Here is a 26,459-nt window from a genome sequence, read left to right on the forward strand (position 1 = left end):
GACTTTATTTCAGATTAAAATAAACCTGAGCTGATTCTAATGTCTCCCTTTCTATGAATACATAAGCACAGTACACACACACACACACACACACACACACACCCACCCAGACACCCTTCCAAGTGTAAAGGGCACACACAAGTATCTTTAGAAAATTCCAAAGTAGCTAGTAGAGAAGGATTGAGTTACTGCTTTCAAGTCTTTTAAAGAGGCCCAGGTCTAATTCTACACCTCCACACTCTTCACCCTTGCTAGGATGATGATGATGATGATGATAATAATTATTATTTATACCCCGCCCTCCCCAGCCAAGGCCGGGCTTAGGGCGGCTAACAACCAATAATAAAAACAAGTTGAATGAGTGCAACTTAAAAACAAGATTAAAATACAACATTAAAACATTAAAAACATTAAAATGTAGCCTCATCACAGGAGGAGAAAGGAAAAAAGAAAGAGGGGGAGGGAATCAAACTGACTCCAAGCCAAAGGCCAGGCAGAACAACTCTGTCTTACAGGCCCTGCAGAAAGGAATCAGATCCTGCAGGGCCCTGGTCTCATGAGGCAGAGCATTCCACCTGGCCGGAGCCAGTGTTGAAAAAGCCCTGGCTCTGGTTGAGGCTAATCTAACTTCCTTAGGGCCCAGGACCACTAGGGTGTTGCTATTTATGGACCTTGAGGCTCTCCGTGGGGCATACCGGGAGAGGATGCGTGTACATGGGGCCGTGTGCATCTAAATACAAAGCAAACTGGGAATCAGATGATGGGCAGGAAGCAGGACCTGGAATGGACACTAAGCCTGGTCTGCAAGCAGAAGGGGTGGCAATCGGGTGGCAATCAGGTGGCACAGTTTGCACTGCACAGCATTTGGGTTGAACTATGAGAAGCCTTTCGACTGCTGATGGAGAGCTTCAAAGAGAAGTAGATGGGAGGCTCCCTTAGGGATCTCAGCAGCAGTCTCCAGAGAGCTAGTCCTGTTAGTCCATTGCAGCAAGAACAATTGTGTTGGCTGCGTTCAACCTCCTCCATACATCTCCAAATGCCAGCTGCTGACAGTCACAAGTAGAAAGAGTGTTCCTGGACCCAGGTGCTGCTCGCAGGCTTCCCGCGAACATCTGGTTCATCGCTGAACTCAGTGGGCCTTTGGCTTGATCCAGCAGGGCTCTTACGAGTCTTGCGGCATTTGAAAGGAGGAATCCCCAAGGGTCATCTAGTCCAACCCCCTGCAATGCAGGAATCTCAACTCGAGCATCCATGACAGATGGCCATCCAACCTCTGCTTAAAAACCTCCAAGGAAGGAGAGTCCACAACCTCCTGAGGGAGACCGTTCCACTGTCGCAAACAGCTATTACTGTCGGAAAGTTCTTCCTGATGTTTAGTCGGAATCTCCTTTCTCATAACATGAAGTCGTTGGTTTAAGACCACTTTGTGTACCTGACAAAGGAGGGTTTAGTCCATGAAAGATTATGCCTCAATAAATAGGTTAGTCTTTTAGGTCCTGCAAAACTCTTTGCTGTTTTAGGAAATTGCATGGCACTTATATTTTCCTAGGGACGTGGGTGGCGCTGTGGGTTAAACCACAGAGCCTAGGACTTGCCTATCAGAAGGTCGGCGGTTTGAATTCCCACGAGGGGTGAGCTCCCGTTGCTCGGTCCCTGCTCCTGCCAACCTAGCAGTTGGAAAGCACGTCAAAGTGCAAGTAGATAAATAGGTACCGCTCCAGCGGGAAGGTAAATGGCGTTTCCGTACGCTGCTCTGGTTCTCCAGAAACGGCTTAGTCATGCTGGCCACACGGACTGTGGGCCGGGGGGGAGGGGTGGCAGTATTAATCCGGGAAGATTGTTCTTTCAGGGCTCTACCATCGCCATCGATCCCCGGCATTGAATGTGTTGGCCTAGTGTGGGGCTCCGAGGAGAGCTTGGCTGTCTGGCTGGTGTACCGGCCACCTAGCGCACCAGCAGCCACCCTGTCAGGCCTGCTGGAGGCGGTGGCCGGCTGGGCCTTGGAGTTCCCTAACCTATTGGTATTGGGAGACTTCAACTTCCATGCTGATGCCACTCCCTCCTCACAGGCTCTGGACCTGGTGTCTTCCATGGCGACACTAGGGCTCTCCCAGTTTGTTTCGGGCCCCACACATCAAGCAGGCCACACGCTGGATTTGATCTTTGGCGCCGGTATAGATGTGATCATGTGTCCTTCAATGAAGGTGCCATGGTCTGATCACTACGCTCTGAAAGCCAGGATTGACTTTCCACCCCCACCCTGCTTAGGTGGCGAGCCGATTTGGGCTCGCCCGCAGAGGCTGATGGACCCGGATAGATTCCGTCAAGCCTTGCGGGACCTTACTCCCCCTGGCGACTCATTGACTGAGCTTGTTGAGGGCTGGAATACCCAGCTCCTGGCAGCCATCGATGAGATCGCACCTAAGCGCCCTCTGCGACCCCGCAGAAACCGGGCTCCCTGGTTTACCGAGGAGCTTCGGAGAATGAAGCGGGACCTCAGACGGCTAGAGCGAGTATGGCGGGGTGCCCGTGACGGAGCCTCAAGAACATCTTATAGGGTTTTTATGAAAACCTATGAGATGGCAGTGAAGGCTGCTAAGAAATCTTACTTCTCGGCCTCCATTGCATCCGCTAGCTCTCGCCCGGCACAATTATTTAATATAATTCGGTCTTTAACGTCCCTTGAAGGACAGCCAAATTTAAACAACAATTTGACACACAGCTGTGAGGCATTTGCGAGCTTTTTTGCGGAGAAGGTCCTGTTGCTCCGCCATGACCTCCCTGCCAATTTGGATACAATAAAGGAACTGGAGGCCCCTCGACTGTCCTCGGGTCCAGTATTGGACCACTTTGACCGGATATCTCCAGCCGATGTGGACAGATTCCTCCAAGCTGGAAAGCCCACCACCTGTCCTCTTGACCCGTGCCCGTCCTGGCTGATTAGAGCGTGTCCAGACGAGGTGCGGGGCCCCCTGGGGGATATCATCAATTTGTCCCTTGGCACCGGGATATTCCCAGGGGAACTGAAGGAGGCGGTGGTGCGTCCGCTCTTAAAGAAAACATCATTAGATCCCTCAGATCTATCCAATTACCGCCCGGTCTCTAATCTTCCATTCCTGGGTAAGGTGATTGAGAGAGCGGTTGCTGAACAGCTTGGTAGGTTTCTGGATGAAACATCGGCTTTGGATCCATTCCAGTCCGGCTTCCGCGCTGGTCATGGGACCGAGACGGCTCTGGTCGCCCTAACAGATGATCTCCGCAGGCAGCTGGATCGAGGCGGGTCGGGGCTGCTGATTCTTCTAGATCTGTCAGCAGCCTTTGACATGGTCGATCACGAACTCCTGGACCACCGCCTTGCCGACGTGGGGATCCAGGGCACAGTCCTTCAATGGCTGCGCTCGTTTCTCTCTGGTCGGGGACAGAGGGTGGCGCTTGGGGGGGAATTGTCATCACGCCACTCCTTGGTGTGTGGAGTGCCTCAGGGTGCAATTCTCTCCCCGATGCTTTTTAACATCTTTATGCGCCCCCTCGCCCAGCTTGTCAGGAATTTTGGGCTGGGTTGCCATCAGTATGCCGATGACACCCAACTCTATCTGTTGATGGATGGCCATCCTGACTCGGCCCCAGATACACTGACCAGATGTCTGGAAGCTGTGGCTGGATGGTTACGTGGGAGCCGGTTGAAGTTAAATCCTTCGAAGACGGAGGTCCTCTGGCTGGGGCGGGACGATATGGGATTGAGGGGGCAACTCCCATCTCTTGCGGGGGTGCAATTAGTGCCAGCACCGGCCGTTAAGAGTTTGGGTGTAATCTTCGATACCTCCCTCTCTATGGAGGCGCAGATTACAGCTATAACAAAGGCGGCATTTTTTCATCTCCGCCAAGCTAAGCAGTTGGCCCCTTATCTCTCTCGTCCTGACCTAGCCACTGTGATCCATGCGACGGTCACCTCCAGACTGGATTATTGTAACTCGCTCTACGTGGGGCTGCCCTTGAGACTGACCCAGAAACTCCAGCGGGTGCAGAATGCCGCGGCGAGACTCCTTATGGGGTCTTCGCTGCGAGAGCACATTCATCCAGTATTATACCAGCTGCACTGGCTCCCGGTGGAGTACAGGATCAGGTTTAAGGTGCTGGTTTTAACCTTTAAAGCCCTATACGGCCTAGGACCCTCGTACCTACGGGACCGCCTCTCCTGGTATGTCCCACAGAGAAACCTACGGTCAGCAAATAATAACATCCTCAAGGTCCCAGGCCTCAGAGAGGTTAGGCTGGCCTCAACTAGAGCCAGGGCCTTCTCGGCTGCGGCTCCAACCTGGTGGAATGCTCTGTCACAAGAGACTAGGGCCCTGCGGGACCTGACATCTTTCCGCAGGGCCTGCAAGACAGAGTTGTTCCGCCAGGCCTTTGGTCAGGGCGCAGCCTGACCCCCTCCTCTGGCAACCTGCACAAAATCTTGCTTAATCGGTTGCCATCAATTTGATTTTAACTAATTTTATAATGAAATATTTTTAGAATGTATGATTATTTGATTGTTTATTTGATTGTTGTTAGCCGCCCTGAGCCCGGCTTCGGCTGGGGAGGGCGGGATATAAATAAAATTTATTATTATTATTATTATTATTATGACCAGGAGGCTGTACGCCAGCTCCCTTGGCCAATAAAGCGAGATGAACGCCACAACCCCAGAGTCGGCCACGACTGGACCTAATGGTCAGGGGTCCCTTTACCTTTATATTTTTCCTATAAGACCAGCTTCCTCTCCCCCACCCCACCCAAGCTTTTGGAAGGGTCTGTGCTGGTTCCCAACACGTTTAATCGCTCCATATTCATCACTACCAGAACCAATTCTGGTTTCTTCCCCGCATGCAGTTGTGAAGTGGGCTCTGTCCACAAAATCATATTCCATAATGGCATTTCTTAGTCTTGAAGGAGCCACATCACTCTCTGCTGGTTTTGCTGCAGCAGACCCAACACGGCTGCCCCTGTGAAAGTTATTGCTTTGTTTCCTTTATTATCCTATTTTATAGGGGAAATAGAAAGAATGTCTTCTTCTTGTTTATGATGCAAAAGCAGCTTGTAAATGGGCATTCATCTTGGTATTGTACTAGACCAAGGCAATGCAATAGATGGGGAGGCACTGGAGCGGAAAGATTTTATTGGGAAAAGCCAAACTTGTATCAATGATGGACTTTCAGAACTCAAAAGAAATACTGGTTGCGGAAGTTTGCCTTCTTGGGAGATCTGAGGCTTCCCAAAAAATATGTTGCCTGTGAATCAAGAGAGAAGTGTGAGGACATGTGATGGTTGTTGTTTAGTCATTTAGTCGTGTCCGACTCTTTGTGACCCCATGGACCAGAGCACGCCAGGCACTCCTGTCTTCCACTGCCTCCCGCAGTTTGGTCAGACTCATGCTGGTAGCTTCGAGAACACTGTCCAACCATCTCGTCCTCTGTCGTCCCCTTCTCCTTGTGCCCTCAATCTTTCCCAACATCAGGGTCTTTTCCAGGGAGTCTTCTCTTCTCATGAGGTGGCCAAAGTATTGGAGCCTCAGCTTCAGGATCTGTCCTTCCAGTGAGCACTCAGGGCTGATTTCCTTCAGAATGGAGAGGTTTGATCTTCTTGCAGTCCATGGGACTCTCAAGAGTCTCCTCCAGCACCATAATTCAAAAGCATCAATTCTTCGGTGATCAGCCTTCTTTATGGTCCAGCTCTCACTTCCATACATCACTACTGGGAAAACCATAGCTTTTACTATACAGACCTTTGTTGGCAAGGTGATGTCTCTGCTTTTTAAGATGCTGTCTAGGTTTGTCATCACTTTTCTCCCAAGAAGCAGGCATCTTTTAATTTCGTGACTGCTGTCACCATCTGCAGTGATCATGGAGCCCAAGAAAGTAAAATCTCTCACGGCCTCCATTTCTTCCCCTTCTATTTTGCCAGGAGGTGATGGGACCAGCGGCCATGATCTTTGTTTTTTTGATGTTGAGCTTCAGACCATATTTTGTGCTCTCCTCTTTTACCCTCATTAAAAGGTTCTTTAATTCCTCCTCACTTTCTGCCACCAAGGTTGTGTTATCTGCGCCTAAATGGCTCAGACGGATTTGAGGTGTAAGCAGTGTCAAAAACAGCAAGTGTTGTCATTCTGTGCCCAAATAACATAGGTCTGGAGGGCTTCCTTGTGAACTTATGGCACTTCATGTTCTAGTCACAGGAAAAGGTTTAGGTTTTAATGGATTTGTGCATTGTTTCCCACTGCAACATGCCCCCAGATGTTTTGCTCGATACAATGACAAAGAGGGCACCAGGCGGTCCTCTCTGGGGAGACCATTCCGAGAGATGGGACGCTACTGTAGAAATTAACGGTGACAGCTCATTGCTGTTCTCTGTTCTTCTTCCTTTCAAAATGTCATTTGCTTTCTGCCAGGGTAACGTGGCCCTTGGCCGAAAAAGGGCCCCCCACCCATCTTGGTCTAAAGGATCTCGCAAATATGCTTGTCCAGCTTCATTTTTGAAACCCTTCCTTCCCAACAGTTGATGTCAGTTCATCAAATAAGGGGCAATGAAAGAGTTTGCCTGAAAGGCTACTGAAATCTCACATTTTCCTCACCATTCCATCTCTGCAAGCGTTGCAACTTGCCAGGTGGAATGACCCCCCCTCTGTCCCCGTCCCCCCCGCACACCACCCCAATTTCAGGGGGAGGTGCAAAAGCCCCATTGCACAAACAGAAGTCCTTAGGCAAGACTTCCACTAATGTGACTGGTGAGTTGAATCCACCCTTATTTTTCACTTTCCCCTTTAGTGATTTGTTTGGGGGTTTTCCTCAACACTTTTGAGGGTTGTTTTTTTCTTTTCCTTTCTTGCAACCAAGCAGTAAATTTCATGAAACAAAGAAAGATTTGTGTTAGTCAGGTAACTTCCCACACCCACAAATCAGCCTGTTTCCTCAAATGCGGACATAAAAACTGCTGCCTTCAGCAAAATTTGGCTCCTGCAGAGGGGGAGTATTTATAATGCAATATGAGCTATGAAATTAAAGTGGAAATAAAATTAAATGGGCTGAAAATAGAAATAGTTAGGCCTCATAAATATGTGTCATGCTAAGTATCACTTAATATGTTTTCCAAAAATAGATTGCTGTCTCGAATCCCTCCTTTTTCTTCTAAAATAATGTTTACAGTCTTTTAAAAAGACGTTGCTCTTTTAACTTTATGAAATTTATGTAAGGCCCGTGATTAATAACTCAAAACCAAAACCTATCTACATAATCAGTGGCATTCCGCCCCCCGCCCCTAAAATTACTTTCTTAGTAAACTCTCTTCCTTCTGTAATGAAGGCAGCTGCGGTTGATGGAGAATAGTTTGCTTGAGGCTGCTTAGCAAGTTCCTGGCAGATGCGAGATCTGAGCCCCAGACTTTTAGCCACTGTGCTACACCAACTCTTATTTCACAGACTTTCTAAGGCTTCCATTTCAGGGCTGCCTCAAATGCTATTTTTTGCTCACAAACAAAATTGAGTACAAAATACATACATTGCACCACTCAGAAATCCATGGCCAAAGGCTAGTTTTTTAAACCTACAAGATGCATGTGAACGGAAACCCTATTAAAGACACTAAAAAGTGGGGTTCCTGCATTGCAGGGGGTTGGACTAGATGACCCAAAGGTTCCTTCTACAGTTCTATGCTTCTGTGATTTGTATTTGCTGCTTAGATGAGTGAAACTGGCACCTGTCTCCTTGATCCTTGCCCATCCTGGCTCATAAAGGTGAGCTGGGAAGGACTGGGCGATGGACTCCATGGGGTAGTGAATGGACCCAGCCAATATGGCCAACTATCGTCCAGTCTCAAATCTTCCGTTCTTGGGCAAGGTGATTGAGCGATTTGGATCCCTTCCAATCGGGATTCAGGCCTCATCATGGGACTGAAACTGCCTTGGTCGCGCCGGCCGATGATCTCTGGCGGGCTAGGGACAAAGGTGAAAGCTGTTTCCTAGTTCTGCTGGATCTCTAAGCGGCCTTTGATACCATCAACTATTACATCCTTCTGGACCGTCTATAGGGACTGGGAGCTGGGGGCACTGCTACACAGTGGTTCCGCTCCTTCCTCCTGGGCCATATCCAGAAAGTGGGGGGGGGGGATGAGTGTTCGGACCCCTGGGCTCTCATTTGTGAGGTTCCTCAGGGTTCCATCCTCTCCCCCGTGCTTTTTAATATCCATATGAAGCCGCTGGGAGAGATAATCAGGGGGTTTGGGCTGGGTGTCTACCAGTATGCAGATGATACCCAGCTCTACCTCTCATTTAATTCAGAACCAGTGAAGGCAGTGAAGGTCCTGTGTGAGTGTCTGGAGATGGTTGGCAGATAGATGGTGGCTTACAGATTGAGGTTGAATCCTGACAAGACAGAAGTACTGTTCTTGGGGGACAGGGGGCGGGCTGGTGTGGAGGACTCCCTGGTCCTGAATGGGGTAACTGTGCCCCTGAAGGACCAGGTGTGCAGCCTGGGAGTCATTTTGGACTCACAGCCATGCATGGAGACCTGGGTCAATTCTGTGTCCAGGACAGCTGTTTACCAGCTCCATCTGGTACGCAGGCTGAGACCCTACCTGCCTGCAGACTGTCTTTGGAAATTATTTTCTTTTTTCCAGAAGGAAGTGTGCGACGTGTAGAAAGGGGGGGGATGTGCAACCAGGAGAACGCAATTCTTTTGGACGCACAGCTGTCCATGGAGGCGCAGGTTAATTCTGTTTCCTAGGTGACTGTCTACCAGCTCCATCTGGTACGCCGGCTGAGACCCTACCTGCCTGTGCACTGTCATGCCAGAGTGGTATATGCTAGGCTGGTGACTGGGAGTGGCTGCCAGGACCATATAACTAACCCTGGTTCCAAATAATCTACCCTGGCTCCCAGTATGTTTCCGAGCACAATTCAAAGTGTTGGTGCTGACCTTTAAAGCCCTAAACAGCCTTGGTCCTGTATACCTGAAGGAGCATCTCCACCCCATTGCTCAGCCCAGAAACTGAGATCCAGCACCGAGGGCCTTCTGGCAGTTCTCTTACTGTGAGAAGCGAAGTTACAGGGAACCAGGCAGAGGGCCTTCTTAGTGGTGGTGCCTGCTCCTCCCATCAGACATCAAAGAGATAAACAACTATCTGACTTTTAGAAGACATCTGAAGGCAGCCCTGTTCAGGGAAGTTTTTAATATTTAGGGAAGTTTTAAAGGATTGATGTTTTTGTTATGTTTTTAGATATGGCTTGGGAAACCCAGCCAGATAGCCAAGGTATAAATAATAAAATATATTACATAGGAATTGGTGTGAGATCAAGTCTGAAGGCAGCCCTTAGAATAAAAACTTTAATTTTTCCTATCATTTCCAAGAAAAAGCTAAACATTTGCCCTTGCCGCTTGCAAATCCAACCAGACTGTGACATTTCTATAGTTTATTCTACTTCTAGTTGCTGTTGAAAAGAATTCTATCAAGTTTTTTCTTTAAAAAAATCTCAAAACTGTCAAATGTCTCTTTGTAGTCTTCAACCTGAATTGCCCATTACATGCAAATACTGTCCACTCCAGGATGTGAAACCACTTAGTGTAATGACACATTTTATTCAGTAACTAGACAAATGTTTCAGTGCATTCCATGAAAAGGAGACCACGTCTCTTCACCGAATGCAATGCTTGCAAACCTCAGTAAGCAGATGGCAAGTGAAAAAATCCCATTCTTCTATTTTGTGAAATGGGAAAATGTGTTTTTATTTATTTATTTAATTTGTATACCACCCTTCATCCGTCGATCTCGGGGCGGTTCACAACATAAAAAGTTTAGTAAAAATTATTGTGTGCTCCTCTGGAATCCTAGAGTTGAAAGGGAGCTAGCTAAGTCCTCAGCTAAGGCTAATATAGCTTGTAAAATTGTGGACAAAAATATGACATTAATTCAGTTGGAACCAAGAATGGCGTTATTAAGGGTGATTTGGGGCAGACAGTTAAAGAAGGCATCAATAGATTTTCTTTAAAAATTGCAAAGTTCAATACATATAAATTGATTTATTTGCATGAGGCAGCCGCCTTCATTACAGGAGAAGAGCTGAGTCTTGCATAAACACAAAGTATATGAAAGGTAAAACGTGGAGGCTGCCTGCATGCCGCGCGTTTGACGTTGCCCACCAAATCTGTTTTATGTCATCTTCAAAAGCTCCACGCCTGCTTTTGACATCCTGGCAAACAGCTGAGTGCAACTGGAAAGCACATGGACTTCTCCATAATGAGGATTGCAGATTTAAAACAAAAACAAAATTTTTGGCAAAACGTTCATCTTTATAGCTGCAATTCGGCCTAACAAGGATAGTTTCAATCTTGACCAAATTTCTAGGTCTTTTTTAACTTCTGACCAACATTTTTCATAGTTATCTTTAAATAAGTTCAAATTTTTGGAAGACAAGTTAACCCCCAGGTATTTCACTTTTTTAACAACATTTAAATCTGTTTCCCTCTGAAACCCATCTGTTTCAGAAGATGTCAAATTCTTTCCTAATACCTTAGTTTTTTGTTTATTCAACTTAAATCCCGCCACCCGACCAAATTCTTGAATCAATTCTAAAACTCTTTTTGTACTAGATTCTGGCTCCTGTAATGTTAAAACCAAGTCATCTGCAAAGGCTTTCAGTTTATATTGTTTCGCTCCGACCCGTATTCCTTGTACCTGCCGGTCCTTCCTAATCATATTCAGCAATACCTCCAGGACTGAGATAAATAATAAGGGGGATAGGGGGCACCCCTGCCGTGTTCCTTTCTCAATATGAAAGTCTTCTGTCACCACATTGTTCACTATCAACTTAGCTTTTTGTTCTGAATAAATTGCTTCTATTCCATTTTCAAACCCCCGTCCCACTCCCATCCCTTCCAAGTTTTTCTTCATAAACTTCCAAGAGATGTTGTCAAAGGCCTTCTCAGCATCAATAAAAATTAACACTGCTTTGGTGTTGATATTTGTTTGCAAAAGTTCCAAAATATCAATAATGTTCCTGGTATTGTCAAACAAATGCCTGCCTGGGAGAAAGCCTGCTTGGTCCTTGTGAATTACTTCATTCAGTACTTTTTTAAATCTATTTGCCAAAATGTCTGCAAATATTTTGTAATCCACGTTTAGGAGTGAGATGGGACGGTAGTTCTTAAGTTGAGTCTTTTCAGTTTCCACTTTGGGTATCAGTGTGATGAATGCTTCTTTCCACGTTTCTGGTGCCCTCCCTCCCCCCATAATCTGGTTACAAACCTCCATTAATGGTTGTATCAGATAGTTTTTTAACGTCCTGTAATACTTGGAGGTAAGTCCATCAGGGCCTGGAGATTTGCCTAGCTGCATGTTCTGAATGGCATCCTCAATTTCCTGTTGTGTTATTTTGTGATTCAAGATTGATCTCTTCTCCTGAGATAGTTCTGGTAAACCATTGTCTTTCAAAAATTGATCTATCTCAGTCACTTCCTCAGGCCCTTGGGTATATAATTTTCTAAAATATTTCTGGAAACACTTTCTAATTTCTCCCGGTTTCTGAATGTTTTTCCCTTCAACTTCTAAGTTGGTAACATAATTTAATTTTTGTCTCTTTTTCAACTGCCAAGCTAACAGTTTTCCACATTTGTTCGCAGATTCAAAGGATCTTTGTTTCATTTGTTTAATTTTCCATTCCACTTCTTGGTTTATCAGTTTCGTATATTGTGACTGGTGGAATTTAATTTCTCTTAAAATCTCTTTTGATTTTGGATTCAATCTTAGCTTTTTCTCTCCATCTCTTATCTTCTCCAGTATCTTATCCTTTCTTCCATTCCAGAGTTTTTTCTTAATCGTATTCTGTTGTATCAGAAACCCTGAGGATTGCAGATTTAGTCTTTCTGACCTATCTGTGTGATGGGGATTGCTTCTGAAACCTTTAAAAACAGTGACAGCTCATGGTTGTATACTGGGCCAAGTAAGCCTTTCTGGTTTAACGTTGCTTGGTGGTAAAGACACCCCCCATGGTGTCAACAAGAACAAGAGTCTCCAGTAGCAGAGAGCATGGGTGAATCTGCAACCTGATGCGGATGGGGCTGGCTGCAGTGGTGACACAATTGGTAAGAAAACCTCCTGTGGTTCTGATATTCCTATGTGCTCAACACACCACGGGGAATCAGTGTATGAGCATGGATGAGACTGCAGTCCCAATCACATCACATACACTTTAAAGCACTTTAACTGTCACGGCTTCCCCCAAATAATCCAGGGAACAATGGGTTGTTAAAGGTGCTGAGAGTTGGTAGGAGAGCTTCTCGCAGAGCTACGATTCCCAGCAGCTTTAACAAACTACAGATCCCAATATTTTCTGGGAGTGGGGTGCTGTGATTGTTTAAAGGGTATAAGCATGCTTTGAATGTACGGGGTGGCTGTAGCCAGAGAGAGAAATGGTGCCAAGTTTGGGATTCATGGATGAATGTTATAGGCATAGTTTGTGATAACTGAAACTGGCAGAGCAATCCTGAGAAAATGTCTAGTGGTACCACTTAGCTGGTGCCCGGGATCCAAAAAGCTACTTATAGGCGCAAGAGTTTGTGTGTGCCCCTACCAGGTTTAAAAATATTTATCAATTAATTGTCTTCTCCCCATGCCACCTCTGAAGCTCGTATGGGAAATCCTACTTCAAATCCATGTTGGGCATGCACACAAGTTGTGTAGGTCTGTGGCTCCAGGCCATCCCATCTCCCCCTGCCCAAAATAGTGCAAAACAAAAGGAAGCAGTAGTTTATGCCAAGGTTTATTTACTGAACAAGCTATGCCGCTGTTTTTTTGTAACTGGCTTGTCAAAGAACATTCCTAAGCTTATCGCCCAAAGACCAGGCTCTGTTCCTATTACAATGCCTCTGGCATTTATAACTGAGCAAGATGTGGGTGAATGTAAAAACGATGACTGTAGCATATGAAAAGATGGGGGAGTTATTTTTATTTTTCTGGTTCGGAAAGCACTTTTTCCAGCAAGAGGGGCAAAAAAGAAAAAAGCTATACCCTCTAGAAATCATCACGGTAGCACTTGGCAGCTCCAGTTTTTGTTTTGAATCACACATTGATGAAATAGCAAGTATGCCCCAAGACAATTGGTTCATAAAAGAGAAGCCATAAAGACTCAAATTTTCCGAAAACCGCCCTACGCATTGCTAGTCTTCTGCTGCAGTCTTCACCATTCTGGTGGCCTCCAGAGGCTTTGGCCTACAACTCCCAGCAGCCTCAGCCAGTACGTGCTTGCTGGGGCTGCTGGGAGTTGTAGGCCAAAAATATCTAGAGGGCACTGGATTGGCGACAGCTGTTCCTAGTGTATTGCTAAGCTCTTTGGACTAATGCACAGGTACAGGATTCCATCTCTTGAGTAACAATTAAGAGAAGGCTGCAGGATCTAAAAACTATACCTGCCTCTTCTTCCTTCGGCAAATTCCCTTTCCTTGGCTAATCGAGCATTGAATAAACTTAGCCAAGTGGGTTACGAATCCTGGTCAAGCAGGGGACTAGACCAGCCTTGGCCAATGCGCCAACATCTCCCTTGAGCATGGATAGCAGCGGGTGGAGGCCTTAATCTGGATAGGAGCGGGTTCATGGCCTTAATCTGCCCTCTGAGTTGTGCCTACAAGATCAGAGCTGTTCCATTTGCCCTGGCCTTTCCCGATGGACAGATAGAAGTGGGTTTAACCCAGCAGTGATGATATCTAGGAATGCATCAAGCCATCACTCATATTAAGAGAAGGGTGCATGGTTAGGTTCAAATATACAGTCTCCCCCCGCTTTGACCATTGGACGATAAATGGCACCGGAAGATAATATTTCATAAAAACCAGCATATCAGTGCCCAGATTATACTCTAATCACGATTAGTCAATTCCTGATGAAATTAAGTTTTATTTTGAATGAAAATGTCCAGTGGAGTTACAGCCTTCATTAGGCCACAGAACACAACATACTAGCGTTGAATATGCATTGGCTTACGTATAAGTCTCCTGCAAAAAAATACGCGGCACCATTGTTAACGCACGGGAGCAAGCACATCTTTGGTTTGAAAAGCAATTGCAAGAGAACCCATGAGCTTTTTCTGAAACCAGGACTAGAAAAACGGAAGCAAGGTCAATAAAGAGTACCTAAGGCACCTCATGAAAAGATGATTGCTGTCATCTTCGCTACACTCCTAAAGACCTCCAAATAATGCTCCATTATACTAAACACGCAAGCCGAGGAATGTAATGCTTAAGTGCAGGAAGACCGCATCGCCGTCAATTCCGGGTAGCAAAAGTAAAAGTTTTATTAACATGTCGTGAGGAAAAGATTAGCGGCTAGAAGAAAAAAATTGCGGAAGTGGAAGCCACCAGCTCTTTCCCCTGCCTCCTCACCTCAAATACTTCCGTCCTGGAGTTTGTGCAATGCAAGCTTGGGGCAGACGCGAAAAGCTGGAGAACGAAAGCCCATTTTCTCACATGCCTGGGTTGCACTTTGTTTGCTGTCCAGGAGATGGGAGAACGGGAGAAACGAGGAGAACAAATTGTGCCTGTTGTAAAGATGAATGTAATGTAGCATATACTCGTCTCAGAAAAACAATGCACAGTGAGGAAGGTCTGTACCCAGAGTGCGCAATAAAACAGCAGAACTTGGACTGCAGCACAGTATTTTGCTCCCTCGCCTCTCGACAACTTGCAGCTTTTAAGTTAATAAAAGTTGGCCTTTTATGTTGTGATGGAGGCGATCAGGTTTCAAAGGTGGGGGAGTCTATCATTTACTTCTTTCACTCACTGTTGAAAATCAGCCTTCTGTTTTGCCAGAATATTCAAGTCAAGGTCGGAATGAATCATTGGCACCAAGAACGTTTTCTAACCTATTACTTGGAATAATTGCTCATTGCCCAGCTAGCTGCCTGCATGTTGGTGCTTGCAGCATTCACTTGCAAGGACCACTTTCCCACCACTCCAGAGTTCTTAAATGTTCATTCGAACGCCGTCCCTATGCATGGATTGGGATAGCCTCACCCAGTGTCCCATGCCTGGGATGTCTGCTTAGGCATTGCTTGATACTAACACACAGTAGATAGAGCCCGACTCATGAAGATGCTTTCTGTGTGGTCGCTGTATGCGCGCACACACACTTGTGAGGAGCACGAGTTGTGCAGATCAGAGCGATGCCCACTGGGCTCTTCATGCAACAGCCTTGATTTGAATGTGACTCCAAGCACCTGACTGTCAGGGCAGGGAGCCAAGACAGTGCGCTTGTTTAGAATATTTGCATAGGGCTTCAGCATCATAGAACAAATGTGGGCCACTGTTGAACCACTGGGACAGTATCAGCATTTGGCATCAGTTCGCCATCAGTGCACACAATGATGCCATTATGTTTTAATCTACAGCAATGACTGCTCCGGCATAATAACTGCAAGGTTGGGGGACACTGCACACTACTACATACAATTGTTCCTTTGATGTTTGCTTGGGCAAGGAATACATCAGTCTTGTACCCGTGATTATTTGTATTCCACACTTGTGCAGTGTTCGAGTGCAAATTTGGTTCCCTGGCACAGATTTCATGATCTCGGGAGACTTTAGAAGTAGAAAGGTTGTAGTTTTCATGGTTGTGGAGGACTGCCGAGGGAACACAACCAAGTAGCGTGTCACTAGTTTGCAATTACAGGCGAAGAGCCTTTTTGCTAGGAGCTACAAAGCGTTTAAATGCATGAGGACTTTTCAGTGAACCTATTATATATTCAGTTTTGCTCCTCTATATCTGTGCAGATATTTAAATCTTGAATTAGTTTGATCCTTCAGGAAGTCAAAATTTGAGCAGGGTTAGTTTACGCCAACCACTTTGGGGTTCTTAAACCTTTGCACATATATTTATCTCTTACATTTATTATGGGTTGGGTTCAGAGTTAGTTGATACGTAGAGTGTGGGACTTAAGTCAGCCATGACTTCACTTGTGATGCACCCATTTTTAAAGATGATTTTTATATTTTTTAAAAACCCACTATTTAACTTGGCAACTAGCTGACTTTTATGTTAATTTAATTTTTATGTGAGTTGTTATAAAAACTGAAGCAGCAGGTAAAATCTTAGAAGGGGGCCTCTCTCCTCTCACACCGGAGGGAATCCCTCATCTAAAATGCTGCCTGCTGTGGCTTCTAACATCACAGGACAGTAGCTGTTCATGAGTAAAAACTAGGACTACTTTGTAGTGCAGTTTGTCAGATTCTAATTAGTGGCTTCTTCTTTGCCACTTCTTAGGATGCTGGGATTAGAATGGAACCCTGTCTGATTAATCAGACAGTTCCTACTTTGTTTTCAAAATCTGAATTAAGCTTGTTGGCCTTGTGTGTGTGTGTTTCTGCATTTCTGTTTCTGATCTCCCTGAAGCCTTCTTCCCCTTTTGGCTCCCTGACTAATTTTGTTGGGCCTCATTCACCAACTTTCAGGCCCTTGCAGCCTTTTCAATGGAGAAAAGCACTTGTGGGGTACAGGGGCGAGGGGAGAGTTAGCAAACCCCCAAAGATGCTGGGAAGACAATGTACTTCCTGGAAGGGAGGCAGAGGCCGGTTTTGCAGAGACTTCCTCCCCAACTGTTAGCAACCACTCAAGCAGAGCGTGACAATTTGTCGTCAACCGAATCTTGCTTTCCTCGTGGTGTATGGCAGAGATGGAGTTAGTTCAAGTTTGCAGACCTACTTTGGGGTCTTTCCCCACTCCCCCTACTTCTAGAATCCCCAGGTGTCCACCAGCAAGCACCAAGGGAAGAAGAGTAGCTCAGAAATAGAGGTGAACAAAGAATTAAGGGCTCAATCTCAGCTTAAGAATTCATTTCAAGGCCAGAACTCATCTCACAGACCTTTCACAGAGTTATCCATTCCTAGGCTTTCCCCCACACCCTTCAGCAACTTAATTTGGCTGCAGAGCTGTGGCCTTGTTAAATAATTGGGAGTCAGAAATCCTTGGTGATCTACTGGTAAGCACCCAGAAGTCTGCTAGTAGATCTCAATCTACTTTCTGTCTATGGTCTTTCTTGGTAATGCTTCGTTCAAATTGTGCTTTGTGGCTAAACGCTTTGTCACAGCTTTTCAGCAATGAAAATATGCCATGACTTTGGGGGGGCAGGGAGCAGGGAGGAAGAAGTACAGGCTATATTAACAATCCACTATTACAGAAATAATAATAATAATAATAATAATAATAATAATAATAATAATAATAGCAAGGCAGGAGCACATCAGCAGCCCAGGCCCCAAAACTGGCGGGTTAAGACGCTCCAGGTTAGTTCTGGGAATTATCAAGTGTCATCTGCAATAGCCAAAAAGCCTAGTTACATTTTAATGCACACATGTTTAAAAACTGTACAACATTTAGTGTTCACGTAATAGATGCGTGATGAACCACTAACACTTTTGGCATTCTCTGAGAAAGCAGGTCGAGCTCTGCAATGGATCCTGTACCGCGTTTTGGTTTCTTCGTTCGATTGCACGGGAAAGTTGTGCTCCTAAAAGTACGCCGAGGGTCTGACCTCTTCCTTTCTCTCCTCTCTCCACGTGGCAATTCTCTTCCTTCAGGTGTGGCCCATTTCCTGTTCGCTCGGAGCGACCTTTGGCTACGTGGCCGGTCTCCTTATTGCACCTTTGTGGATATACTGGAACAGGAAGCAGCTTACGTACAAAAGCAGATAGCTGGCGCAAAGAGAGAAAGCGTTTTTTGTTGCTGTGCTGATTCCTGGCGTCGTGACTGCGCAGAGACCACGGTCAAAGCAGAAGGCGATCAAAACACTTTCGGAGCATCGTCAGGCCTTCCTCCTCCTCCTCCTCCTCCTCACAGCACGTTTTGCATGCTGTGGCAACATGATGGTGCATCTGTCGCTTGTCCTAAATTATGTTACCCCTGAGAGATTGTACTTTTCCTTCCAGCCTGAATAAAGTGTTTGTAACAGATGCTGCTTGCTCCTTCACTGATTTGGGATTTCCCTCCCACACATTCTGGATTTTGCCCGATGCCAGTTTCCTAAAATCAGCTTCCCAATTGATCTCGGATCTGTGGATAGAGCGTTGTTGTTGTTGTTTTAGTATGTCTGCACAGTATTGGATATTTCACAGTATGTGTGGCCATCGTCCCGGCGGGTCTCACGTGATCAGGCAGCAATTAATGCACCTCGAGCCTATCCGTTTTTTCACCGTGTGTTTCTTTGGAGTTAAAATGGCTATGATAGCTTCATCGAAAACCGTCTTCAGTCCTTTCTGGGTTAAAGCCGAGCACTCCACGTAGCAGTAGGCTCCTATCTGTCAAGAAAACAAATGTCTTTAATAGCTGCACAGGCATGCAAAGACACCTCCCTCCTCCCCAAACTCCATTTGCCGGCTTGTGGGCGCCTTTGTTTTTATGGAACACATCGAGGTTTGTTTTGTCTTTGCCCTGTGAAAAACATCCTACTGTTTTAACCCTCCAGGAAAAGAGGTTACGCCTTCACTTTGTCTTTCGGTGACAGATTTAGAATTCTTTTCATTAGGTGCAGTTTCTGAAGGAAACACATTAAAGCTGCACTCCTAAAGGGGGCAGGAGGAGGGAGAGGAAACGAAAGGAGGCCAGATCGCCACATCCAACACCCTGCTGGACTTGCATGGGCAAAACAGAGAAAAGGGCAGAATAGCACTCTCATGCCCCTTCGTCATTTTCTGGGATTTTTCTCCCTCTTCAACCATTTCCCTCCCATTGGAAAGCTCCATGGCTGCCATAGTCCCCCCCCCCCCCCCGGTTTGTCAGTGTGCCGGGGGGCCTGGGAATGGTTTGGATCATGTTGTGATACACTTCCCCACACCCCTAATTCCACCACCGGCATGCCTCCAATTTGTCTCTCGGGTTACAATTTGCCTCGGGTTACATACGCTTCAGGTTACAGACTCCATTAACCCAGAAATAGTACCTCGGGTTAAGAACTTTACTTCAGGATGAGAACAGAAATCATGCTCCAGCGGCGCGGCGGCAGCAGGAGGCCCCATTAGCTAAAGTGGTGCTTCAGATTAAGAACAGTTTCAGGTTAAGAACGGACCTCCGGAACAAATTAAGTACTTAACCCGAGGTACCACTGTATATCTGAAGGAGCATTTCCACCCCCATCATTCAGTCCAGACGCTGAGCTCCAGCTCCGAGGGTCTTCTGGCAATTCCCTCACTGTGAGAACTAAGGTTACAGGGAACCAGGCAGAGGGCCTTCTCGATAGTGGCACCCGCCCTGTGGAACACCCTCCCGTCAGGTGTCAAAGAGATAAGTAACTACAGCAGTACCTTGGTTCCTGAACGGCTTGGTTGTTGAACAAATCGGCTCCCGGACGCCGCAAACCCAGAAGTGTTCTGGTTTGTGAACGTTTTTCAGAAGCCAACCATCCAGCGCAGCTTCTGCTTGAGTGCAGGAAGCTCCTGCAGCCAATCAGAAGCCACGCCTTGGTTTTCGAACCGTTTCAGGATTGGATTCCCGGAACGGATTACGTTTGAGAACCAAGGTGCCACTGTATACAACTTTTAGAAGACATCTGAAGGCATCCCTGTATAGAGGTTTTCAATGTTTTGGTATTTTATTATGTTTCTGTATATGCTGGAAGCCACCCAGAGTCAGTCAGATCAGTGGGGGGGTATTATTATTATTATTATTATTATTATTATTATTATTATTATTTAGGACAAGGACCATGGTGGTTTCCACAGCAGCTGGAAGGAAGCATCTGACTCAGATCTTCTCCATGCTCAGAGAGGGACTTCCCTGGGATGGAACCTTAGGACTGTAAGACCCAAGCAGTGAGGTTTCTGTTAGTGTGTTTCACGGTTGGCAATATGATCTTGAAGCATTTTAGGAAGGCAGAGTGGGCAAAAGAAATCACAGAGGCAATTTTGTAGAGATTAAACTCTCCAGCCGATAAACAAAAGTAGCTGTGGTAACCCGGCATCACCTCGACCGATATTTTAAGTAATATTCATTTTGGAATGCCCTAAAGGTAAGGCTAAACATTTTAAGTCTCAGTGGCTCGCTTCGTTAATGTGTTTTATTGCTTTCCGTTGTGAAGAGTTGTTTTCTAATTATTAGAAAAGTATTAAATGGGCCACCCTCGTCAGGAATATTAAGGCTATGTTTTATTCATGAGCAAACAGGCTTCATTAACGGCTAATATTGTGCTGTGCTCACTAATTCGGCTATCTCCATGTGCACCAAATCCAGCAACCTCTGGTCACTGCTGTTTTCTGCGAAAAGGTTTTCCACTAAATAAGTCTGAAAAGAAGAATTGCGCCATTTGACATTTTTGATGATTTGAGAATTCACGCTCCATCCAGAATGAAGTTGAGCACTGGGGTCATCATGAAAATGCACTCTCTGCGACATTACTGCCCAAACCATTTGCTCTCCAAGATCAGGTTCTGCAAAAATACAAAGCTTACAGTGGAAACTGGTATAGAGCACTGATTGGCTGGTGCCTGTGCTCTCATGAACTCACCTCCCATTCTTAGATGCAATTTTTAAAATTGTTTCAGAAACAAGGCAACTTTTTTAAAAAACAACAGGCACAATTATTTTCCTAGTTTTTCAATCAGTGCCCCATCACAAATGCAAATAATTGGTTTGACAGGGCATCTATCCAGTGTGGTGTAGTGGTTAAGAGCGGTAGTCTCATAATCTGGGGAACCGGGTTCATGTCTCTGCTCCTCCACATGCAGCTGCTGGGTGACCTTGGGCCAGTCACACTTCTTTGAAGTCTCTCAGCCCCACTCACCTCACAGAGTGTTTGCTGTGGGGGAGGAAGGGAAAGGAGAATGTTGGCCGCTTTGAGACTCCTTAAAGGGAGTGAAAGGCGGGATATCAAATCCAAACTACTACTACTACTACTACTACTACTACTACTACTACTACTACTTCTTCTTCTTCTTCTTCTATCTATCTATCTATCTATCTATCTATCTGTCACTTGATTGACAAAGGACAACTATCTCAAGGGCTTGGGATAACACTCCCCCATGGCTTTGCACTGAGAGGTTTATTTCTGGTACCCCACCTCAAAGTGAAATGCAAATTCCAAGTGTTATCAGTATTGACCAATGCTGTCATATAATGCTATCTAGGTATGCACACACAATTACGTTGCATTTGTGGAGCTACAGGGCCTTCTCAGTGATGGCACCTCCTAGCCTCCCTCACAAATGGGGTTAAGAGAGCCGTGTCAGTTTGGAGTGCGAGAGAAAGGGTGAAGAGAAGAGGGAAGGAGAGAATACAGGACGCAACAGAGGAGGACACTCCAGGCCAGATGCCTCCAAATCTCTGAATGGCCAGCTTACCTCTTTCGCCAATTTCTGTCCCTGCTCCATACAAATTGGTTTCTCCTTCATGTCATTCAGCCTTGCTAAAGTTTTGGGGTCATCACGGAGATCGATCTGTTAGGAAATAAACGTGGACACTTTCTTACGTTCACTTCAGAATCCAGATATTTCAAAACAAAACAAAAACCAGACACATAGGATTGAATCCACTTAGGTCCCAGGGAAATTATTGGGACATTACTAACTTCAAATTAAATGCTAGGGGTCCGAAGTGCAACTAACAGGTTGGATCCAATCCATATTCTGAGAGTTAAATTGGCAAGATCTGAGAGCAAAACGGGGTTTTCTCTTAGTTGCAACAGCTATGCTATGTTCTGAGTGGAAACGGGGGGAGACCATACCTTTTTGCAGATGGAATTACAAGTTGTAAAAATAATAATAGTAATAATTTTAATTTTAAAAATTATTTTTTTATATCCCACCCATCTGGCCAGGTTGCCCCAGCCACTCTGGGCAGCTTCCAACACATATGAAAACATAAGGGTTTCCTAAGCCCAGGACAGGGTCTGCTGCAGGCTGAAGGCCCCCATGATGTTATAGCTGGGGTCAGCAACGTTTTTCAGCCGTGGGCCGGTCCACTGTCCCTCAGACCTTGTGGGGGGCCGGACTATATTTTTTTGGGGGGAAAATGAACGAATTCCTATGCCCCACAAATAACCCAGAGATGCATTTTAAATAAAAGGACACATTCTACTCATGTAAAAACACGCTGATTCCTGGACCATCCTTGGGCTGGACTGAGAAGGCGATTGGGCCGCATCCAGCCCCCAGGCCTGAGGTTGCCTACCCCTGTGTTATAGCTAAGCAGGTCTGGATCTAAACATCTCTCTGATGGGACAATGCCTGGGAACCCTATGCATTCGTAGGGGAGAATTAGTGGGCCGAGAGGTGGGGGGTTAACTCCCTGGCTGTGTGTTTATACACCGGGGGGGGGGGGGGGAGAGTTCCCAGCCAGCTCCAAGTTCAGAAAGAGCTGAGAAGGAAAACACCTAGAGGTAGGACCCTCAGTCATTTCTGCCCTGCATTGCTAAAAGGTAAAGTCCAGTCATGAACGACTCTGGGGTTGCGGCGCTCATCTCGCTTTACCGGCCGAGGGAGCTGACATTTGTCCGCAGGCAGTTTTTCCGAGTCATGTGGCGAGCATGACTAAGCCACTTCTGGCGAAACCAGAGCAGCACAGAGAAACGCCGTTTACTTTCCCGCCGGAGTGGTGCCTATTTATCTACTTGCACTTTGATGTGCAAACTGCTAGGTTGGCAGGAGCTGGGACCGAGCAACAAGAGCTCACCCTGTCGCAGGGATTCGAACCACCGACCTTCCGATGGCGAGCCCTAGGTGTGGTGGTTTAGACCACAGCGCCACCCGCGTCCCTGCATTGCTACTATTAAGCAAACGCATATTTTTGAAATGTGTGTTTTCTATCCTATTGTGCCATTCCATCCTGATTCTAAAAACAGTTTCACACTTACCTTTTCAACACAGAAAATAGTAAAAACAGTAAGACCTGCAATTCAGTTTCTTTTTCCAATCCTCTGCCAAAAAGAAATTTGTAAGGGCTGGAGCTTACAGTGCTGCGGCGACCACTCAAGTATATATACAGTGGTGCCTCGCAAGACGAAAAGAATCCGTTCTGTGATTCTCTTCGTCTAGCGGTTTTTTCGTCTTGCGAAGCAAGCCCATTGAAGGATTAGCGCTATTATCGCTATTAGAGGCTTTTAGCGGCTTATCTGCTGATCGGATCAGCTGATAAGCGGCTTAGCGGCTTAGAAAAAGGGGGGGAGGGAAAAAAACCTGCAGGAACTCACAAGACATTTCGTCTTGCAAGCCCATAGGAGATTCGTTTTGCGAAGCACCTCCAAAACGGAAAACTCTTTCCTCTAGCGAGTTTTCCATCTTGCGAGGCATTCGTCTTGCGGGGCACCACTGTAAATGCAAAGTGTCTCAGAAGAAGGTGGATCTCTCTCCTTCCCCACCCCTCAGGTAGGTCTGTCTTCCGTCTGCTAGGCCAGCAGCCCAGAACTTATTCTGTCCACCTCACACAAGAGGCTTGGATTTCCCCCCTCCCCCAGTGACAACAAAAATTGGCCAATGACCACGAGGATCTTATTTCCATCTCTTGCAGGATGTGATACAGAGCCTTGCCTGAGTCACCAGCCTGCATCCCACAACTGCTGCTTTTATCACCCAGTGTTCAATACGCAGAGCACGTCCAAAATGCGGATCTTTGCTTGCATTCTAAATTTTGTCATCGGTCTTAAGATTAGCTGTGGGTGTGGGAGGGTCTCCTGTACAAAGGACGTTCATCCAACTCAAGAGCATGGCTTGCAACACAATTTTGAATTCCTCCTCAGGGCAGTTTCTCCATTCCCTGGTTTCATTGTTGTGTGCAGGTCACACAAGGAATAGAGGACTCTATCACCTCTAAAATGTGATTATTCTTGAATAACCCCCTGCTCTATTTGTTGTAGACTAGTAATACAGTGGTACCTCGGGTTAAGAACTTAATTCGTTCTGGAGGTCCGTTCTTAACCTGAAACTGTTCTTAACCTGAGGTACCACTTTAGCTAATGGGGCCTCCCACTGCCGCCGTGCGATTTCTGTTCTCATCCTGAAGCAAAGTTCTTAACCTGAGGTAATATTTCTGGGTTAGCGGAGTCTGTAACCTGAAGCGTCTTTAACCTGAAGCATCTGTAACCCGAGGTACTGCAAGGAAAGTCTGTATACATGGCAGAAGCAAGGAACTATGGTAATAGGTTTGTGTGCACGCACACACACGTGCTGTATGTTGCTTGGAGACCTTTGGGCAACAATTAAGTGAAATCAATGAATGAAATGGAACAACGGGGCTGGGACAAAGGGGGAGTGGCTTGAGCCAGGAGGTGGGAGGAGCCAGGCTGGAACAAAGGAATCCGCCTTTCTACTAAGTCAGACCATTGGTTCAGCCAGCTCAGAACTGTCCACATTGCCTAGCAACTGCTACCCAAGATTTCAGACGAGAATTTCTCTGGATCTTACTTGGAGATGCCTAGGACTGAACCTGGGACCTTCTGCACTGTATGGACAATCTATCCTGAAGATAAATTGTATTTCAAGCAGCTGGGAGGAAGTGATAGTGCTAGGTGCCTTCTTTGATGCTGGACATTGTTTTGAGAAAATGAGGCATTAGGTAAAGGGACCCCTGACCATTAGGTCCAGTCGCGGATGACTCTGTGGTTGCGGCGCTCGTCTCACTTTATTGGCCGAGGGAGCCGGCGTACAGCTTCCGGGTTATGTGGCCAGCATGACTAAGCCGCTTCTGGTGAACCAGAGCAGTGCACTGAAATGCCGTTTACCTTCCCACCGGAGTGGTACCTATTTATCTACTTGCACTCTGACGTGCTTTCGAACTGCTAGGTTGGCAGGAGCAGGGACCGAGCAACGGGAGCTCACCCCGTCACGGGGATTCGAACTGCCGACCTTTTGATCAGCAAGTCCTAGGCTCAGTGGTTTAACCCACAGCGCCACCCGTGTCCCTAATGAGGCATTAGGAGGGGGTGGCTAATGAATAATCTGCACGTAGCTGGTAATGAATGATCTGCATGTAGGCAGTCAGGCAAGCCACACAGGCTAGCTAGCTATAAATCGGATGGTTGTGGGCAGAGTTTTTGAGAAGCTCGTGGACAGACTGATCAGCTGCAGGGCCGTGCAAACTGAAGCTACCTGGGGGAGTCACTTCACCTCTTCTTGAGGCCTTCCAAGTGGCAGACTGAAGTGCCTGTTTGGTAACTTTAGAATAAAATCTTTAATCTTCTCACTCACTTGTGTTTTGTATTGCTTCTGAATCTCCTTTTAAAAGAACCACCTTGCATTTGGCAAGACATGCGCTGAAAGCAGATTGCTCTACAGCTGAGCCACAGCTGAACTGCGGAGGAGAAGGGATGCTATGAAGAAACATGACCAGGGAGGGAATGTAAGCCAGGCTGACAGAGAAGCAGTGAAGAAGGGAAAGGTCAGACACGAGCCTAGGGAAGTGTGGGAACCACCACCCTGGACCAAGCTAAGCCCATTACCAGCCCTGCTTTGCCCTCTTCTTGAGTGTTTTTGCCTGGCTGGACCTTGCCTGCAAATTCTGGTAATGCTTCTTGTTTGCCTGCCTGGATAATGGAGACGGGCTGCTGGTTGTGTGTCTGCAGAAACAAGTCTTATGTACAAAGGCAATAGTCACATCCAGTGCTCTGCCCATTTGCCTCTGGTCCTGCCCATCACACTGGCAGGGAATGTGGGCCGTGGTCTGGAAATGATTCGGAGAGAGGGATTTGGGCTGAGTATAACAGAACAAGGTGGGGGTGTTTTTCTGCATTCGTTCACATAAAACACGCAACATCCAGACCTACCTGGGTTCCGACTAACAAATAAGGTACATTCGGCGCATATTCCTTCAATTCTGGCACCCACTCCTCCTTCACATTCTGAAAGGAAGCTGGATTCACCACCGAGAAGCAGATGAGGAAGACGTCAGTCATGGGGTACGACAGCGGCCTCAGGCGATCATAGTCTTCCTGACGACAGAAGGATGTTTTTAGAAATTCATCGTTTCTCCAACAGTACCTTATGTTTGGGCCTCTTTGATATCTGTTTTGCCGTCAGTTAAATCCATTTGGTCAAATAAACTAAATACCAAAAAATCACATCTTTCCTCCAAGCAGCTCAAGGCAGTGTGTGTGTGTGAGCGCACACATATATTAAGATGCTTTCTAGTGAGTCAGACCATTGGCCCCTTTAGCTCAATATTGTCTGCACTGACTGACAGCTGCTCTTCGGGTTTTCAGCCAAGAGATCTCTCCCAGCCCTACCCGGAGTTGCCTGGGATTGAACCTGATGAGTTTATTATGCAGCTACGGCCATTTCACAAAGCTATGGAGTTCTTTCCCCATTTTATCCCCCATTAAAGATGGCACATGCTGAAATACAGTTCATTTAAGCTAGCAAGCAGTTCATTTAAGTGAGCTTTATGGCCCTTTAAATGGTCTTTAAATCCGTGCTTACCCAGCCCCAGGCTGACACTTTAACCATTATACCACACCGCCCTCTTAGG

General features: G+C 46.3%; 2 protein-coding genes across 4 annotated transcripts in view; one reads left to right on the forward strand and one right to left on the reverse strand.

Moving 5' to 3' along the window:
* The window catches only part of PIGF (phosphatidylinositol glycan anchor biosynthesis class F), a 42,004-nt gene extending 24,042 nt beyond the window's left edge, over positions 1-17,962 (forward strand). For both annotated transcript variants that reach the window (XM_082217959.1, XM_082217960.1), the window contains exon 6: positions 17,591-17,962. In XM_082217959.1, the coding sequence (XP_082074085.1) occupies positions 17,591-17,704 (114 nt within the window). In that variant the 3' untranslated portion in view covers positions 17,705-17,962. The remainder of the gene's footprint in view (positions 1-17,590) is intronic.
* The window catches only part of RHOQ (ras homolog family member Q), a 33,293-nt gene continuing 19,789 nt past the window's right edge, over positions 12,956-26,459 (reverse strand). The window contains exons 3-5 of one of the 2 annotated variants that reach the window (XM_082217988.1): positions 25,759-25,923; positions 21,344-21,439; positions 12,956-18,303 (exon numbers count right to left, since the gene is read on the reverse strand). In XM_082217988.1, coding sequence (XP_082074114.1) covers positions 18,271-18,303; positions 21,344-21,439; positions 25,759-25,923 — 294 coding nt within the window. In that variant the 3' untranslated portion in view covers positions 12,956-18,270. Of the gene's footprint in view, positions 18,308-21,343; positions 21,440-25,758; positions 25,924-26,459 lie in introns of both variants that reach the window. The other variant, XM_082217987.1, reaches the window with a different exon arrangement.

Source organism: Podarcis vaucheri (assembly GCF_965113315.1).
Source record: "Podarcis vaucheri genome assembly, chromosome: 3".
Classification (NCBI taxonomy): Eukaryota; Metazoa; Chordata; class Lepidosauria; order Squamata; family Lacertidae; genus Podarcis; species Podarcis vaucheri.